Here is a 19,786-nt window from a genome sequence, read left to right on the forward strand (position 1 = left end):
AGTGTTATACTACCTAAAACAAACTGAGAAGCTTTTCATATTTTTTCGTGTTCTGGAGAATTATCTGTTCCTCCTAAGTATGAATGAAGTCCTCTATATAATCTGAACGAGGCCTGGCAACACGTTCTTTAATAACTTTTCTTCCTTCCTTAGGTATATTCACACTTTCCACTTCCTTTTGACTCACATTTTACCAATTTATGTCACCTTGAAAAGCATTCACCCTATTCAGATTTTCAGATGATTAGCATAAAACTGCATATGTGTACTCTCTAAGTTTTAATTCTCATCTGTGGATTGTCTCTAATTTCTAAAAACTTTTAATTTTCTTTTTTTCTTGATTAAACTTGTTAGAAGTTTGTCAATTTTGTTTATCTTTTCAACAAATAATTCTGCTTTTGTTTTCTAATTTGTCACAGAAATTTAATTCCATCCTTTCTATTTATCTTTATTTTATTGTTCTGTTTCAAATTTCTTAATACAAATGCCTAATGCATCTATTTTCAGTCTTAAGGCCCGTATGTTTTCCAATTGGTAAAGCTGGAAATATGCTTACCCATGAGCTTTTCTACATACTGCAATCTGGCTCCTATCTCCACCACAGGACTAAAATTGTCCAGTCAGGTCACCTATCACATATATATTGCCAAAGATAACAAGCCTCCTACTAGAACTCTTTAAAAGCATCTGTCATTATTAACCATGCCATCCTTCTAGAAACTCTCTTCTCTTAGCTTTTCTGATAAAACCTTATCCTAATTTTTGTCCTGCCTCTCTGGCCATCCTCTCTTAGCATCATACTGTTGACTTTTTTCCTTCTCTTAAATGTCAGCATTTCCCAAGACTGTGTCCTGGTAGCTCCACTCTTACAAAAAAAATTCTTCCTAGTGACTTCACCCAAACCCATGAATTCAACTATCTCTTATATGTGAAACTCTCTAAACCCAAATGTATCGCTCCCCTTTAGATAAGACCAGTTCCAGAGGGATGTCTCATAGGCACCTCAAACTCAACTTATCTAACTTAGACGATACCATCTTTATCTCCCAAATTGTTCCCTCTTTCTGCATTCTAGATATTTGTGGTTAGCCTAGGAATTATTCTAGATGGCTCCCTCTCACTTACCCACATTCAGTCAGTCATCAAGTTTTGAAGATTTTATCTTCACCCTTCAAGAATCTGTCCCCTCTTGCCTATTCCCAGAGTCTTTCCCTTAGATCATGTGTGAATAAAAACAACTGCAATACTCCTTTAATTTTCCTATCTCCAACCCAGCCTCCCCACTTACATATATAAAACACATCACTTTACTAGTGGTATTTCTTAATAAATGAAAAATGTGTTTATAGGTAACTCATACTCATGTTCTAGCATATTCTATTTGTTACTTCTATTTAAGATGACCCCATCCACTCCTTTCTTCACCTATCTAAAGCCTACCTGTCCTTCAAAGTTCAACTGTCTTACGTCTCTCTGTGGAAAGCTTCCTCTCTGTAGAAGAGTACATATAGTTTGCTAAATATACTCCTCCTTGGGTGCTAGCATATACCCTAGGCACATGTCTTTCATAAATCATAGGATTCTATAATAACCAGACTTATTTGGTCATTTTCCACTAAAGGAGAAGCAACCTTAAGGAGGTCAACAGACCTTGAGTGTTCATCCTTGTACTCTCAACATCTGGCACATATTTGTTCATGTTTAATGTTTGGGTATCATGTATAAATTATTTTAGAAGAGTTCTGTCTAAATAAGAACCATAAAAACAAATATAACCAGAAATGATTGTTAGTAAACTGGTGATGCAAACAGAAATACACAAGGCAAGAAAAATTAAGGTAGACATTCCAGCTCCACAAATTCATGTTGCTTTTCCAAATGAATCTGAGTCATGCATGTGGGTCAGGAAGTAGACTTAGGAAAGTGAAGATTGAACTTAGGAAAGTAAAGATTGACCAGGTATTCTGAACTAAATTGCTACTGACTATTTTATACCATATTACAAAACCCGGGCCTAATATAGCTAGCCTATTAGATAGAGTAGTACAATTAAAAAGCCAGCATGGTGATTGTGACACATCCTTGAAAAACTCATGTCCTCAATAATGAAACAAAAATAAAGAAGAATTTGATCATTGTAAATATATTCCTTAAGGTCCTACCAAAATACCCTGCTCAATTTAAGATATTAGATCTTACAGACCTTGTTCAGGTTTTTGTTGTTTATTTGTTTTTTTGTGGGATGTGTTTTTTTGTTTGTTTTCATAAATAATTATATAACTCAGAGGAGCATAAATTTCATAAGGGCAAAACTGTAACATCAGGGGTAGAAATACAAGCTGTTTGGAAAAAACATTTTGTAAGAGTTCTGGTTTTCCAATCTATATGTCATCTTAGCCCCCGGCTAAATATAGTAAATTTGCTTTAATTATACAACTTCTGTGACAGAAAAAAATGGTAGTAAAATTGAAGCCTGAGACGCTATCTCTAATTATAACTCGATGTTATACTGTTTCTGGAATGAAGACTATAAACTTAGGTACAATCAGTCATCTCAAAATGAAAGTTGTTGGTGACAGGAAGAACTCAAAGGAACACAGAATGTAATGGGAAAAGTTACAAATCAATAATAAAATCATTAAAACATCTTTAGTGTGAAAGATTCACATTCACATAATTTAATAATTACATTTTTCAAACATACCTTGTCCATTAATTTACTTGCATGAAGACTCAAGCTATTGAAGAATATTTTTTTGCTTAGCAAATGCATTTCTTCAATGGTAGTCAACAATGTAGTTGCACTATTTCCAACAATGCCACTAAAAGCAAAGGACATTTCAGGTTGCAAAACAGAAACTGAAACAAAACAGTTCTTTGAGTAGAATGCTTTAAAAAGACCTAGATTTAAATAAAAGTTTTTATGTAAAATATAACCTGTGAATTACAAATACTCTAGTTTCATATTTTAAAAATCAGGATTTTTGTTTTTCTTTTGAGTTAGGTGATGAAAAAATAAAAACAAACTACTATGTTTTCAATATTTCACAATCTCTTTTAGCAAAACTGTGGGTCAGAACAAATATTTGTAATATACAAAACCCTATCTCTATTTTTCCTCTATTAGAGTAAATATATGTCTCGATTATCTAAGACAGTTAAATTTTAAGAAGAGCATTGAATCAACAGCTCTATTGATAAAATATTTAAATTGCATAAATACTGAGTTATTCTTTTAATTAAAACTGTCATACTATTATATCAATAACACACCTATAAATTAGAGTTTCTCAATTTTTATACAGCTGCCTACAGAGCAGTATATTTAGACTAACTGAAAAGTCTGATAAGTCTGAAAAGTATGATAATATTTTGAAATAACTAATTACATTAGTATGTTCCATAATCCTCAATTTGCTATTGTATAAGGATATTTCTTAGACCCATTCAAGGAGGTTTCCCATTTTTGCCAAGATCTAAGACAAGTACGTATATAAAATAATTCCCAATTTTTTTCTCCTAATTCACACACTAAAAATGATTTTAACAACTTTCTAGGGGAAAAGCTTCTTAAGGATATGAAAATATGCTGTAATCCAGTAGGGAATTATAATTTCTAAAGGTATCACAACATCTTCCATGCCTAAAACATTTTAGATTGCTAAAGATGAATATAATGGCATTAAATACTACCAAACCGTAAGCTAAAACACAGCAAATTTACTGATAAATCAAACCACATACGATATATTATAAAAGCAAATATTAATCTCTGCAAATGTAATATTTCAGTACAATTCTGAAACCAAAATAAATTAGATAAATTCTTACATAGTTCATGAAAAAAAGCAAATTATTAGTAAAATACATATATAGAGCAAACAGCAAAATACTAGCAAATTACTAAACCAATAGCCATAATACTTATATTTTAAAGAAACAACAAGTATTTCAGTTAAAAATATTGTAAACCAAATACTAAAATAAACTGGATGGAATTCCCACACATGCCTGCACATGCAATAAAAACAAGTATTTCTCTGAACAAAAGTGTACATCAAGCAACAGAGGAAGCAAATTAAATGAAAACAAATAGAAGCAATTTAATGAAAAATTTAGAGAGAGCTCAACATATATTTACATTTTTTTTTAAATTTGTAGTTATCAGCTGTACTTTGCAGTTACTCAGATCTAGAATTTACTAATGTTTATTGAGCACTCACTATGTTCCAGTAACTGGTCCAGATAATTGTAGACGTTTCTTCTGACATTTCATTCCATATTTCTATCCAACATGCTTATACTATTACTTGATTTTTCAGTTTTAGGTATTATCTACAAATTCCCTGATGTAGAAGATGAGAGTTAAACTCTCTTATACAGTTCTCCTCCTCCACCACAACACACTCAAACTTCACCTTCCCCAGGCTTCCTAATACAGCCACGGGCACAGAGTTCTGGTAAATGACTATTCAATGTTTACATCATTACACTCATGTAAATACTATTCAGAGCTGACCAGAGAATCAGGGATACCCGAAACAAGCCAATGAACAGGCTAGTGAAGAAGACAAACCCCAGTGTGACAGCCAAGCAGCTTGCAGTAGGCCTAAAGGGCAACACATCTAGACTGGCGGGGAATGAGGGCTCCAAGAAGGGTATCAGACAGGGGCAGGAGAGAGGCCGATTACCTGGTGGACTATATGGTGAGACAATGAAGTGTTGAGTTCTCTTAAATACCTTGGATCCAAAATAGTGATAAGGGCATAGGAAAGTAAAGTACAAAATCAAAGTGTTTATTAATTCCAGGGAGAAAAGCTTTAAAGGAAAAGATATATAATCCAAGCAAGCTCGAGTCCCTGTTTTTTGGATTCTATATCTTCCTTTTGTTGGGAGTTTTAATGTATAAGAGGTGAATTTTTTGAGATCTTGCATGCGTCTTGTTTTTTTCCCAACTTCACTGCTATTCCTTGCCAGTTTTGTGGTTTCTCCTCTTCTTGACCTCAAAATATTGGAGCTTCCCAGGACTCAGTCTTTAGCCCCATTCTTTATCTATACTCATTTCTCAAGTGACCTTACCTACTCCCATGGCATCAAATGTCATCTATTTTCCGAAAACTAAGACATTTATAGCTTCAGCCCTGATTTCTCTCTGTATTATTTGCTCACTCAAAATCTCCTACTCTATGTTCACAGATACATCAAATCTGACAAGGCCAAAACTGAACGGAATTCTTCATTACCCACCACTCCCATCCACCAGTTCCTTTCCAGCATTCCCCATCTCAGCAAACAAAACCATTCACCCAGCTGTTCAAACCAAAAGCCTTATTCATCCTTGACTCCTCACACCTCACGCTATCTAGTATGTATACATGTCCTATTGGCTGTGACATAAATTATCTCCGAAATCAACTACTGTCACCCTAGTCTAAACTCATCATCATCTCTTCTCAGGACCACAAACTGCTTTCTAAATATCTTCCTTATTTTCCCTTTTGTCTCACTACACTACATGATTCACAGAGTATTCAGAGTAACCTTGTAACACGAACCTGCTCAAGTCACTCAAAACCCTCACATTTTTCCCAATCTTATTCACTCAGTATGAAATCTAAATAACCACTATGGCCTTCAAAATCCTATACGAGCTGGCCTCTCTCTACCTTTCTTATTTCATCCCCCCCTACTCCTTCCAATTCACTATACTCCAATTCCTGGTCTTCTTTCTAGTCCTCCAAAATGCAAGCTTTTCCTAGCTTCAGTACCAGAGTGTATTTTTGTCCTGGACATTCTTCCCCAAGATCTTTTCATGCCCAACTCCTTCATATTATTCACATCTGTATTCAAATACCACCTCTACTGAATGGCCTCAAAAATAGTCACACACACATATATCTAGTCATATATGGTCACTCCCTATACTTTCTATTTCCTTTCTCCTGCTTCATCTTCAGTACCCTTATAACTACCAAAAATTATTATTTTATACTTGCTTGTCTCCCCTACTAGAATGTAAGTTTAAGTTCTGTTTTGTTAATTACTGTTTCCTTATTACCTAGAAGAATGGCAAGTATACAGTCAACTTTTTAATTGAATGAGGAAATGTGTGAACAAGTAGAAAAAGTACATGCAAAAAGTCAATCAAAAAAAGATTTTGTCATCTTCAATATCATCTTCAAAGACAGAAAAATTACAATTATCAGAGCCTAAAAAAACTATTATCATCTTCAGAATCTGAATTATTTTTTTCTAACATTTTCTGCATTAGAAACTAACATATCAATATCTTTAAATAATAAATTTCATTTAGTCCCATTATGGACATTATTAAATAAACAATTTTAAAAATTATTTTACCAGCATCTTTTTATAACACAGCACTTGCTATGTCCAGCTTTCAGCTGTCCTTGTGTTTTCTAAGTATTTATTGTTCTCTTATTATAGGATGCTATAATATTACAACTGAAACTAATTCATTGCTTTTGAATTACGGGAAAGATGACAATAAGTTTACATCTAAAATATTAAGGGACTAATCCAAATCCTCTGATCAGTTTTGTAGACTACAGCTTGTTAGTTTTGTTTGAAAATCTACTAGTAAGATGTAAAATCCCCTTCTTAGATGTTTGTTAAGTTCTGGGTGGCTACTGTCTGTCACTAAGGGGTAGGTGATAACCTTACCACAGTTTTTTGGTACTCTGTAAACTAGTGCTCCTTCAACCTTTCCTGGTAATGTTAGTTATATTCTTCTTAGATTTTTAACAGTTGGCCTACTATTCCTGATACTGGCATACTGTATAACAAGTAATTTTTTTTTTTTTTTTTTTTTTTTTTGAGACGGAGTCTGGCTTTGTCGACCAAACTGGAGTGCAATGGCCGGATCTCAGCTCACTGCAAGCTCCGCCTCCCAGGTTTATGCCATTCTCCTGTCTCAGCCTCCCGAGTAGCTGGGACTACAGGCGCCTGCCACCTCGCCCGGCTAGTTTTTTGTATTTTTTTAGTAGAGACGGGGTTTCACCACGTTAGCCAGGCTGGTCTCGACCTCCTGACCTCGTGATCCGCCCGTCTCGGCCTCCCAAAGTGCTGGGATTACAGGCTTGAGCCACCGCGCCCAGCCAAGTAATTTTTAAATAATTATTTAATGGAAAAATACAAAAACTATCAAAAATATGGCTTGGAAAGACATTGTTGTAACATAACTACACATGTAACAGTCTTACAGTGACAGTTATAATAAAACTCAAGGGTATACCACCAACAGACAAATGTAAAGCAAAAATGAATGCATATTTTGGAGTCAAAGATTACATTTTATATAAGACGAGTGGTTCCTAATCAGATAAAGTTGCTGGTATGTAGCGAAGATAAAGCTATGGTTCTATTTTATCACTTATAGTAAACTAAATGCTGAAGAATTTAGGTTATTTACATCCAGAATAGAACATTTAATTCACTATGCTCTATTGTGAGTATATGGTATAGTTGCATTAGTTGCCTTGGATGTCTTTTACTAATGCAGGAAGACTCAATAAAGACTTACGTTATAGACTTATATTGTTATATAAGGTGTGTGTGTGTGTGTGTGTGTGTGTGTGTGTGTATAGTTAAGCTTGGAGAAAAAAGGAGAAAGGAAATAATAGACCTTAAGGCACAGCATGTATAATATGCATATAATGATTTACATGGTGTGGAGGTTCTACTAGTTATGCTTAGTCTATACTTAGTGTATAATTACCATACACAATATAAAAAAAAATTCTTATACTGTGCTCTAACTGAAAGAAACAGCACATTGGATTTGGCAAACACATTTTGCCATTCCACTTACCTGATTGTATGGTGATAAAATTTGAGGAGATTAGAAATTTTATATAATAAAACTGCCCCAGGTTCAGCAACTATTACTTGCTCAATTCGAACCTATTAAAATACATGAGAAGAAAGTAAACATTTCTTAAAAGTATAACTTTTTTTCATTAATAACATACGGTATGAATAGAATAGCAAAGACAAACTTTTATTATTGCAGAGATCACAAAATGCCTCCTAAATAATTTCTGAGTAGTAAGTCATACAAGATGGTAAAGTAACAAACATTTTAATATAGATATACTCTACAAAAAAGCTGACCCATTATTTGCAGAATTTGGTTCAAGCCAGTTGTTACCAGAAATATCAATACATTGAGATCATTTGAGATTTATCACCAGTATATAATGGAATCTGGTTCAATACTAAATTGTAAAGGCAACTGCTACATCCATAAAACAGATTATCAATGAAAACATACTGCTTTATTGCCAAATATTCAAGAAAAAAAATTCCAGTCTATAAATTATTATATCAAGTTTGTCTATTAATCAAAGAATAGAAAAGTAGACAAATCTTGAATTAGCACCAACATATTTGCCAAATTATAAGATTACCAGAGCAAAATCAGATCTAGTTCAAGATTAACTTGATCTGCATCAAGATTTAGCAAATATGAATCTTTTCTAATTAAATTTCATCCTTCACTGATCTTTCTTTTCTCTTATTAATGAATACAATCTAAACTACACTGATAAATGCTTACTTAAATATTGTATCTGCCCTTAAGCTATTGCTTACATTATATCTTCTTGCTTTCCTAACTAAATACAAATACAGTATAGACATTATGTCTTCTTCTGCCTATTTTACATCTCTGTAGCGTCTGGTAGAACAGTATACACACAACAGATGTTTAATAAATGCTTTTAAAAGTTGAACTTTCTCTGTATTTAGATTTTGGCATATGTCATAAAACAACTATGATTTGCTAAAATGACATTTTATATCTGCATACAAAAGCCTCTTAGATTATAGAAATCAATTTACATTTACATTAATATGTTTATGAAATTGGTTCATCTGTTGGTATAAGTGATAGACTATCTAACTACCACAATACCATGGATCATGAATGGCATTTGAATTTAAAAAATATATTTTTCCATATTATAATTTATTTTTAAACCAAGACCTTAACAGTGACTTATATGTTATATCAATAAAAGTGATATTTTCTTAATTTTAATATAATTATTACAGAAAAATATAAAAAATGTTAATTGTAGGCAAACAGCTCTTTACTAGCAGATTTTAAACACCATCTCAGCTATATGGCCACCTGCCTTCCAGAATTTTGAGGCATCAAGAAAATATTCTTAGTTCTAACTCCCTTAAGAAAGAGAGAAAAGAGGGGAGAGAGAGAAAGAAAGAAAGAAAGAAAGGAAAATAAAAGAGGGAAGGGAGGGAGGAAGGAAAAAAAAACAATTTCTATCTCTCTCGAATACAAAGGTTTTGAGGGAAAGCGGCAATAAACAATACAACAGCTACAATACAAAATACAACAGAGAAAGGCTGGAAAATCAGAAGACTGACAAATAATACACCAAGAATGCTTTGTTTGCCACACAGAAAGAAACACTCTGTCTTATGAGGGCTATATGAGAGGCTAACCATTTTCAGCAAAACCCAACAGTCACAGGAGAAACAACAAAAGACAAGAGAAACAAAAAGTAAAAAAGGTCAAAGAGACCAAAGAAGTGGTGGTAGCAGCAACTGGGCTGGAAATTATCACTGTGATGACAGTGGAGGGAAAAATCATTAGCAGAGCTGGAAAGCAGCAATGGGAATAATGGCTCAGATATAAAGTGTGTTGGAACAGATCCTGGCACATCATAAGCACTCAATAAATCCTAACTGCATTGTGAGAAGCAGCATCAACCATAAAGGCAGATATTAAAAGTAGCAAAATGGGCTTCAGGCACCCTGACAGCAGAGAAGGTAGGGAAGAGCTAAAAGAACAGTGGCTCTCCTCTCCAAGGCCAGAGAGAAAAAGTGAGAGCAAGAGAAAGAGAGTGGGTTTGTGTTCATGAAGGGGACATAGGAAGAAGGGAGGACTAAAAAAGATGATGATGAACTTCCTTTACCTTAGTATCACAGACAGCTGCTCAGGGTAGACATCTGTTCCTATGTATACCTCAATCTGAGGGCCCAATGACTATGTTGTGTACAATATTCAGCTTTATTTTTCATGCCATTGATCTTTTACATTATGCCTGCCTTCACAGAACGCGCCATAATCTAAGGTCTGTAGCATACACTACCCTAAAGTTTTTATTAAAAGAGAAAATTCAAATGATAGCTGGTAATCTATCAGCAATCTAAAACATTCACATAAAAGAAGGATTTTATACCCATGGGCTTGAAAAAAATTTTAATATATTAGTTCTGATCTTTCTAGCTACAATTTTTGGAGTAAAGACATGTACAAAGTAATAGGGTGGATGCTGATGAGCCATGGATAGTATCCTCTACACAACATATGTAATCTTAAACTTAGAGCACCAATTCTTTAAACTGGCAATAGATTTACAGATCTTATCTTAATGCATACATTTACAAATATTTAATCTACCACCTATGATGTTTCACTTTACTAAGACAAAGAAAAGATTAAACAAGGTAGAATAAATCAAATATATCGTTTCTCAAGGATTATCTCCCATTACCACTATAACCTTTTCTTTATGCTTCTAAAAATCAAAATCTCCTACTCTAAAAAAAAACCATTTCTACAAAGAAGAATAATGGACAGAAAAGTAGCCATAACATCCAATATCATATGTCATTAGAAAAAGTTTAGTTGCTTATCAATTAGGAAGAAGAAATTTTGTATGAGTGAGATTATAAAAGCAGATTGATCACTAGAAAAATTCAGAATTATAATTGCAAAAGGAAATATTAAAAGTCAAATTTTTTTTCCTCATCTAACAACTATATCACTGAAAATATAACCACCAAATAAAGTACAGAAAAAAAATTCCTAAAATAATGTAACACTGTCTATCAGTATAAAAGGAAGGGAAGTATGAAATTGCTAGATTATATATCACTATCAAGCTAATTTGATATGTAACTATTGTGAACACCTGCTAAATATTCTCTGGAGTATGCAATACATATTATCATCATATGGAAAGATTTCAAGTTTCTGTCATTTCAGAAAAGGAATTTTTCTTCATTTTACGACAAAAAGATACTTGTCTGCTTACTAGTGTCTTCTTTCCCTTTGGCATCTTATATTTAAATTTGCCAGCAGATCACAGTAAGGTCCTACAATTGTCATAAAGATCTTTCTGAGCATGTACATTTAAGGAAGATGAAATGAGAATTTCTAAGTACATTTAAAAAAAAAGGCAGACTTCAGTATATAACGTCTTTATCTAACTGGTGGGTATTAGTTTAAACATTTTTGATATAATAATTCTTACTCAAACCAGGACAGGAAACTGAAGAGTCCATTATAACCCTTAGATTCTAAAATTATAATATTTACACAATTACTTTTTAAAAAGAAAAGGAAAAGCATACACCTACTATGTAGCCACAAAAATTATAAATTAAATTTTTTTTAAAAAAGAAAGAACAGCTGTAAAAAGAAACATAATTACATAAGCAAGGAAGGGGGGAAGGTAAGGCAGATAAAGTAAAATTTATCTTTTACCTAGTCACTTTATCAAAGTGACTAGGAGTTTAACTATATGAAGTTATAAAAAGGTATAAAAGCATAGCAAAATAAATCTCATTTTATTCCTCCTCTTCTTCTATGTTTCCAGTAACTGCCAGTATACAAAATAAACAATATTTATAAGAGTTATATATGTCTACATCAAACTATGACAAGTAAATATTTCATTTGGGAGAAATAAGTAAAATAATTTCAAGATACTTTGCCATTTATTTTCTGAATATACAGTTACGTCCTATGAGATCAAGTTAGAGTAACAGTTAAATTTGTCAATATAATCAGTTGTCACAAAGTGTGTCATCTGAGATTTCCTTGCCTGGAACATATACCAAAAAAAAAAAAAAAAACCTTAGAAATAAAATAAATTAATTTTAAAGTTCATTTCTTGAAAAAATTAATTAAACTTCTGGATTTCAATTTCCATGTACGAAAGTGAAGTCAATCAAGGAAGTTGGTTTACAAGGAAAAGTAAACCAACAATTGCCAAGTATTCTCTAAATATTAATAAAGGAAAACAAAGGTATTTACCATCTGCTAAATACTTAGTGTCATAAACTATGTACTTCATCTACACAGTCATCCTCACAACAACCCTGGATGATAGATGTTTTAACATACAGGTTCCACGGGAGGATAATTCAGGCGCAGAAGAGTTAAGCAGATAGAATAAGTAAACACAATTAAGTGGCAATATGGGAATTCTAACTCAAATTTGATTCCAAATTCTGTTCCTTGTACTATAAATAGTATTGCTAATACTAATACATATTATTTTATCCTTGGATTAATCATTATTTATTGCTATAAGCAAAAACTCTTCTATGTTTGAAGCAATCAAGTAAACAAAATATTCTTAGTAAATCTCTCTGTTAAGAGTTCATAGATTTGCTATTTAAATTTAAGAGATTTTTTTATCAAATAAGAAAAATTACTACAGGAAATATAATCTGTAAAAGATAGGTCAATATATGCAAACTACAAATATTACCAATTTTCTTTCTCAGAGAGAAAACTGGCAATTATTATTTTAAAATGTTTCTTATTAGTCTACATCAGTGTGCTAATTTGAAAAAATTATAGATTGTATTTGAGTTGGTATCAGTTTCTTAAGTTCCTACAAATAAGGTAATAATTTAACCAGGTACCATATAGCATATGTAAAAACAAAATATTTTACCTTTAGAGGCCTGCACACACCTTCAGTGATATGCCCAACAACTTCTTGAATATTTTCTTCAATACCTAAAATTAATTACTACATAATTAATATTTGTTTCCATATTATACCTTGCTTCATATAAGTTCAAAAAACAAATAATATATAATACATATAATTAATGGCACTAATAACTTTTAAAATAACCATAACAGGGCCCAGCGTGGTGGCTCACGCGTGTAATCTCAGCACTTTGGGAGGCCGAGTTGGGTGGATCACAAGATCAGGAGATCGAGACCATGCTGGCTAACACGGTGAAACCCCGTCTCTACTACAAATACAAAAAAGTAGCCAGGCGTGGTGGTGGGCGCCTGTAGTCCCAGCTACTCGGGAGGCTGAGGCAGGAGAATGGTGTGAACCTGGGAGGCAGAGCTCACAGTGAGCCGAGCTCGCGCCACTGTACTCCAGCCTGGGCGACAGAGTGAGACTCCGTCTCAAAAAAAAAAAAAAAAAATTAACCATAACAATATTTTGGTAAGTTTGATATCTCTTGGGACATTACTAATTGTGTTAACATATTACTAATTGTGATAATACCTAATATGCGTCTAGAAAGCCTTAATTCATTTGATTTTGAGTTAATAAAATGAGTATTTCTTTGTGAAAAATATTATAAGACAGAGGAAAAAAAAGTCTGAAATGTATTCATTGAATGAAGTGATGCCAAGATGTATTAGCATTTATTTTACAAACATCTTGTTCCAGGCAGTACTGCTTAGCACATACACTGAGGGTATAAAGTTGAAAAATACACCTTGAAATCTTACAGAAAAACTAGTATTTTCCGAACACCAACTATTTATCGAGCTCTGTACTGGGTATTTGACATTTACTGCTTGTAACCACCTTCATTTTTACAGATGGAAAAACTGAGGCCCAGAAGATTGAAGTCATTCCTATAGAATAACCTACTTCATCTAACTACAATCTATTTTCTTCCTTAACACTGCCTTATATATACTTTTCTAAAACATCTTTAAGGAAACACATTTATTTAAACGGGGTAATGAGAATAATAACAGAAAGAGAACCTAACAATGCACACTTTGTGCCAATCTAACATATGCTGAGTCTAATCTTGATACTGAAGAGTTAGAATCTATGAGGTTAGTATTACCACCATAACACTGACTCATCTTGCAGATAATGTGAACCACAGAGGCGTGTGGCTGAGCTATGTAAAACAGTCAAGTGATACCAAGCCACAGTGTCTCTCTTAACTTCCTATCAAAAATAGAACATTTTAAAATCATACATACACTAAACCCTCAAACTCTAAAACAGGCCTCCTTAGGTAATCACAACTAAGAAGATTGGGAATTCTGTAAACAAGACATCAGCAACTCTCAACTACAGTTATTTTTCTTCCTTGACATCAAGACAAAAATTTTAAGTACATTGTATATATGGTGATGTAGTTGAGTGTTTGTCCCCTCTAAATTCATGTTGAAATGTAATCCCCAATGTTGGAGGTGGAGCCTGATGGGAGATGTTTGGGTTATGGGAGTGGATCTCTTATGAATGGCTTGGTGCTATCCTCACAATAGTCAGTGTTGCTTAAAAGTGTGTGGCACCTCCCATCTCTCTGTCTTGCTCCCTCAATCACCATGTGACATGCTGGTTCTTCCCCTTTCACCTTCCACCATGACTCTATGCTTCCTGAGGCCTTCACCAGAAGCAGATGTGGGCATCATGCTTCCTCTACTGCCTGTAGAACCGTGAGTCAAGTTAAACCTCTTTATAGATTACCAAGCTTCAGGTATTCCTTTGTAGCAATGCAGAAACATACTAACAAATATGATAATTGGTTTTAAAATTTTAAAACAGTGTCATGAGAATGAAAAAAGAGGCTGGGTAGCAGAAATGAAAGAATTAGTAGCTTCAAGACCTTAAACAAGTCACTCAGCCTGTTTACACACAGATAAAACTAAGATAATACCACCTTGTACCTTTAATGCGTCATGTAGAGGATTTGAGATAATGTATGCTAGATATTCCAGAAATTTCTTAAAAGTGCCACAGAGGAGTCTAGGTTTGATATGAAAGGTCATTAGGGTTCACTATAAAACCGAACAGTTGAGTGACAGGACAAAGGTGATAGAAGAGAAAGTCTATTAGCAGAATGAGGGAGAAACCAGAGAAGAGAAAGACTAATCAGGACACTTATTGTACCATCAAGGTGTTTATCTAAGTGAAGAAGATGGCAACAAGAGTAGAAACAGAGATGCTTGGGTTATTTTCAGGATGTAGGCATTAGCAATATAATCGGTGGACCCACCTTGTGTAGTTACATGCTTTAAGAGAGCTTCAAGGTGTTCCTTTTCAGAAGCAGTAGCTTGATGGAGCCAAGCCAACATATCTCCCACATACCTAATGAAAACTAAATGTTAATGAAGATTTCCTTTGGAAAAACATCCACTCCTCTTCTGCTGTCTGATTACTATACCTCAATGGGTCATGAGAGTGCATTTCAATTGGTCTAGGTGTACCTCCGGGGCCCCCTCTTGTGAGCGCATCAATAAATCCACGAACAACTGTACTTCTTCTGGCTGTTCCAAATTCATCTAAGGTATATCTAGAAGAAACAAGTTGTATAAAAAATGGTTGGGGTTCTTTGTCTCTAGTGGCTATATCAGATTTTCATGCAATTTCTGAGACAAGCAAGTACTTAAAGCTCTTTTAGGCATTCGGTCAAGCAACACTGCTTTCAAACAAGAAAAAAATATTTAAGAGATAACTTTGGCGCATTGAAAATTCAGTCAAAAAGTAAAAACTTTTAACCCCCCTAAGAAACAATGCTGGGATATGGGACTAAAGCAGAGGCAGCAGTAATAAGGGATAAAGCAATGGACTTAGTAAAAGTAGGAAAATCAAGCCAAGGTGGGAAGACTTAACTTTTTAGGTTTCAGTATATTCAGTATATTAGGTTTCAGTATATTTCAGTATATATATTTATAGTCTAAAACGATGCTCTACTGTTTTACATAAAGCCATAAGATTTCTCAAAAGCTGATTATAATTAGAACTCTGCAATCCAAGGCTGGGTGTGGTGATTCACACCTGCAATTCCACCACTTTGGGAGGCCGAGGAAGGTGGGCACTTGAGCCCAGGAGTTAGAGATCAGCCTGGTCAAAATAATGAGACCCTTTCTCATTATTAAAAAAAAAAAAAAAATAGCCAGGCATGGTGGTGCATGTCTATAGTCCCAGCTACTCGGGAGGCTGAGTTAGGTGGATTCCTTGAGCCTGTGAGGTTCAGGCTACAGTTAGCAGTGACTGCTCCACTATACTCCAGCCTAAGCCACAGAGCAAGACCCTGTCTCAGAAAAAAATAAAAGAATTCGCAGTCCAAAAATTGAGGTTTTCTCTTCTACATTAAAAAGTCTTCTTTATACATACTATCACAATTTATCACCAAAATTTGCTCTAAAAATTGCTATCCATTTTTAAAAGCTTATTTTGACTCCAATATTAGACATAATAGATGTTCCTTAAATTTACTGACCAATCACATATACAAGCAAATACCTTTTTAAAAAACATGTATTAAGAAGTCACCTATTATAATTGAAAAGGCATGGAAAGGCTTTCTAAGGTGAAGGAACTGGTAGGGAAGGAAAGCTTTTAACTGGGGAACAGGACGATTTGGGATTCAATTTATAAAAAGGTCCTGGAGCTCTCTGTAGTACCCATTTCTTTGACTTGACTCAGTCTTGTTTCCCATTATTACCACCATTCCTGACATCCATCCCTCAATTGAAAGTTCTTTCCATTTTAAAAGTATAAAGAAAAACACAATCTATTTTAGCAGTCTGATGTCAGCAGATTCTAGACTAACTTGTAAACCTCTAAACAGTATTCTACCATACCAAATTTTAAGAATTATGTCGATAACCTATTACCAAAACTTCCCAAGATACCCAAAATAATTAATATCTTAGGCTACATAGCTTTCTTTCATATGCTGTTAATTGGATGAAAAATCCACATTTCGGTAAACATGTGAAAGATGGTTTACTTCCAAATAAAAGAGAAAGCCTGTAGAACTGGCAAATAGCTATAAATATTTAGGAATATGAACCTTTTTTGAGGACTGTTTACTATTAACTAGACTATGGTTCTTTGTGTGTTTGTTTTCCATTAAAAAGAAATGGTTTTGAGATTCCCTGTGGTGACATACTAGTACAGAAAAGGGAAAGTGTAATATCCAGCTAAGTTTTGCTAAATTGCATAATTGCCTTGCATTTACTTTCTATTTTTTAAACAAATTAGAACCAAAATGCTCATTGCTATTTTTTCCCTCATGCTCTTAAATTATAAATCCATTTAGTGTGAAGAATGCCTTCTTTTAAATGATCACCTGATTCTCTGAAATATGACTGCTTATCACAGCACAAAATTCACAAATGTTTAACTTTTTAAGTATATAAAGCTAATCCTCATTCCCAAGACCCTATTAACCACAGTAAAAATAAACAGCAAAATTTGTTTCTAGGACTGTCCACTGGGACCACAGTTGTAACAGAATCCAGTGAATCTACTGGTATCTTAAATAGGGGGTAAATTACCAAGCCTGGCAAACACTGGAATTTCATCTGTTTAATACTATAAAATATCAATAAACATTAATATTAATGTCAATCCTCCTATAGAACAAATATAATTTAAAGCAAAAACAGCATAAGCCATATGAACCTTCAATATCTTTAGACATGAAACATCCTGGGAAGGCCCAGAGACAGAAGAAAAATTCTTTCACCAAAATCAGACATTCTTCCAACAATAATCAAAATTCAAAATGGAGCTTTTTCAGGGTGAATGTTCAAATTATGTACATATTCTCAAATACCCCTAGTTAAAATTAAGTCTCATTTTAAAAATCGTGTTTTAGCTACCGTCAAAGAAATTCTGGTCAAAAAACAAATTAAAAGGTGAAAATTTTTAATCAAAAAGCAAATTAAAAGATAATAGTATAGAAGTGCCTCTTTGAAACACAACAAATACATAAAGAAGGAAGAAAAATCAGCATTGTACATATTACTACATTTTAAAATAACTTATATTCTAAAGGCTTACGAAAGGAAAGAAATTATCAAAATTTCTCACTTCCATTTATAATTATACATGATTTATTATTAAAAGTCAATAATGCATTAGCATTCCAGTTATATACTACATAAGAAACACTGAGTAATGGCAACTTTCCCCAGGGATTTCAATAATTGACATTTTTCTTGCCTATAATACTTCCGTTATTTGAGACATAATAATGGACAGTGAAGCTTTTAGACATTACTTATTAAGTTCATATAGTGCCATCTGGTGGTTAGCATGACACATTATTAAGTTTTCCCTAAATGTAAGGAAACTACCACTTTGAAAATAATTACTTAATGAAAGGCCAATTTCCTCTTTTTTAGCATTTATCTTGTTCTAATCATCTGGTCTTAAAAACTTACTCCCCCACTCAACTTCTAAATGTCTCTTAAAATCTTCCGAATTGCCATTACTGCCCCCTGCTTCTTAGCATATGCCCTTCACAGATAAACCTTCTTTGCCTCTCCATTATAGTTCCATTCTTTATTTTTCGAGCTTTTTCTCTGATTGCCATGTAGCCCTCAAATACACCCCTCCTTCGTTGACAGCTTTCTAGTCACCTCCTCTCAAAATAAAAATAATATCCAAACATCACACTACGTGCCTCAAGTGAACAATGTAACTTAATCTTCACATCAACCCTGTAAAATAGGCACTATTATTATCTTCATTTTACAGCGAAGGAAACTGAAGTTTATAAAGGTGTAAGGACTTCTCCAAGAAATCTGACTCAAGAGCCCACCTTATAAGCCATTTGATATTGCTCCTTTCCAAGTTTTGATAAAGAACTATAATTCAGTAAAAATTTATTTGCATGGCAGAAGTCAGCTGTTGTTTTCAGGTGCCCAAAACACACAAAAGCTTTTTTTTTTTTTTTTTAAAGATTAACCTTGTGAATAAATATTAATCTGCAGACAATGCAACAGTTGTTAAAATCAAACACCAAATGTTTTAAGTGCTAAAAGACTCATAATCAATGCCAATACGTTAAAGTGAAAAAGTTGAGAAAGAAATTTCAAAGAACTGCTAAGCTGCTGATCAATGGTAAACATTAACTTATCATATTATATGCACAACATTCAGGGCTATTACAAATCCAGCTGTTGCTCCTAATTCAATAGCCAGGGCAAGCTTTTGCAATTAATTTCCCAAAGGTGCATGTTCTCTCAATGTATATCTTTGCATTACTGCTCCCTCAACCTGGAAACTGTTCTTCCTTTACTTCTAGGAAAATGCCTATTCAGCCTTCAGAACTCACTTTATACCTAATTCCATAGGAAACTTTCACTGACGTTCACTCTTTCCCCTACCTCAGAATACTTGAGCCACACAGCATCTGGGACATGACTTGTAGACTAGCAATTAGTATATTCAATTAAAATGCATTTGTTTATCTCCAGTTCCATAAAATAAAGCAGTCTGAGGGCAGTGCTTTACTGAAGCTGTGTTTCTAGAATGTGAAATGGTGCTTAACACAGAGTACTCAGTAAGTAGCTCTGGGGTGTTATTCTTTTACACAGTTGGTCAGCATTTGTGTTCTGTGACCTTATGAGAGTATAAGTAGTGTTCCAATCAGAAAGTAATGGGAAGGTCCTCTAAAAATAGTATAAGCAGAAACTGAAAGGGATGAGTCACAGCAGGATGTACTACCTTGGTAAGAGTCCCCTGGTTTCCTATTTTCAGAATTAGTAATATCATCAACCCCTACATCTACCTAAAGCTTATGCTCATACTACTCTAGGCATTAAAGTATTTACTTTTTATTTTATAAAAATTAAGTGAATAAAATTAAAATATAAAATAATAAAACACATATCAACAAATATAAAATGCATTAAATTCTTATCCAAAGCATTACCACATAGCTCTTGTTTGGCGTCAATTAGGAGATCAAAGACCTGGGCCCTCTCTTC

The 19,786-nt window shown here is 33.7% G+C and overlaps 1 protein-coding gene across 7 annotated transcripts in view; it reads right to left on the reverse strand.

The window, feature by feature from the left end:
- Window positions 1-19,786, reverse strand: part of LOC105491756 (component of oligomeric golgi complex 6) — a 141,920-nt gene that overhangs the window by 93,575 nt on the left and 28,559 nt on the right. For all 7 annotated transcript variants that reach the window (XM_071081455.1, XM_011758422.3, XM_071081458.1 and 4 more), the window contains exons 9-13: window positions 15,223-15,351; window positions 15,055-15,146; window positions 12,738-12,802; window positions 7,832-7,923; window positions 2,705-2,822 (exon numbers count right to left, since the gene is read on the reverse strand). In XM_071081455.1, coding sequence (XP_070937556.1) covers window positions 2,705-2,822; window positions 7,832-7,923; window positions 12,738-12,802; window positions 15,055-15,146; window positions 15,223-15,351 — 496 coding nt within the window. The remainder of the gene's footprint in view (window positions 1-2,704; window positions 2,823-7,831; window positions 7,924-12,737; window positions 12,803-15,054; window positions 15,147-15,222; window positions 15,352-19,786) is intronic.

Source organism: Macaca nemestrina, chromosome 16, assembly GCF_043159975.1.
Source record: "Macaca nemestrina isolate mMacNem1 chromosome 16, mMacNem.hap1, whole genome shotgun sequence".
Lineage (NCBI taxonomy): Eukaryota > Metazoa > Chordata > Mammalia > Primates > Cercopithecidae > Macaca > Macaca nemestrina.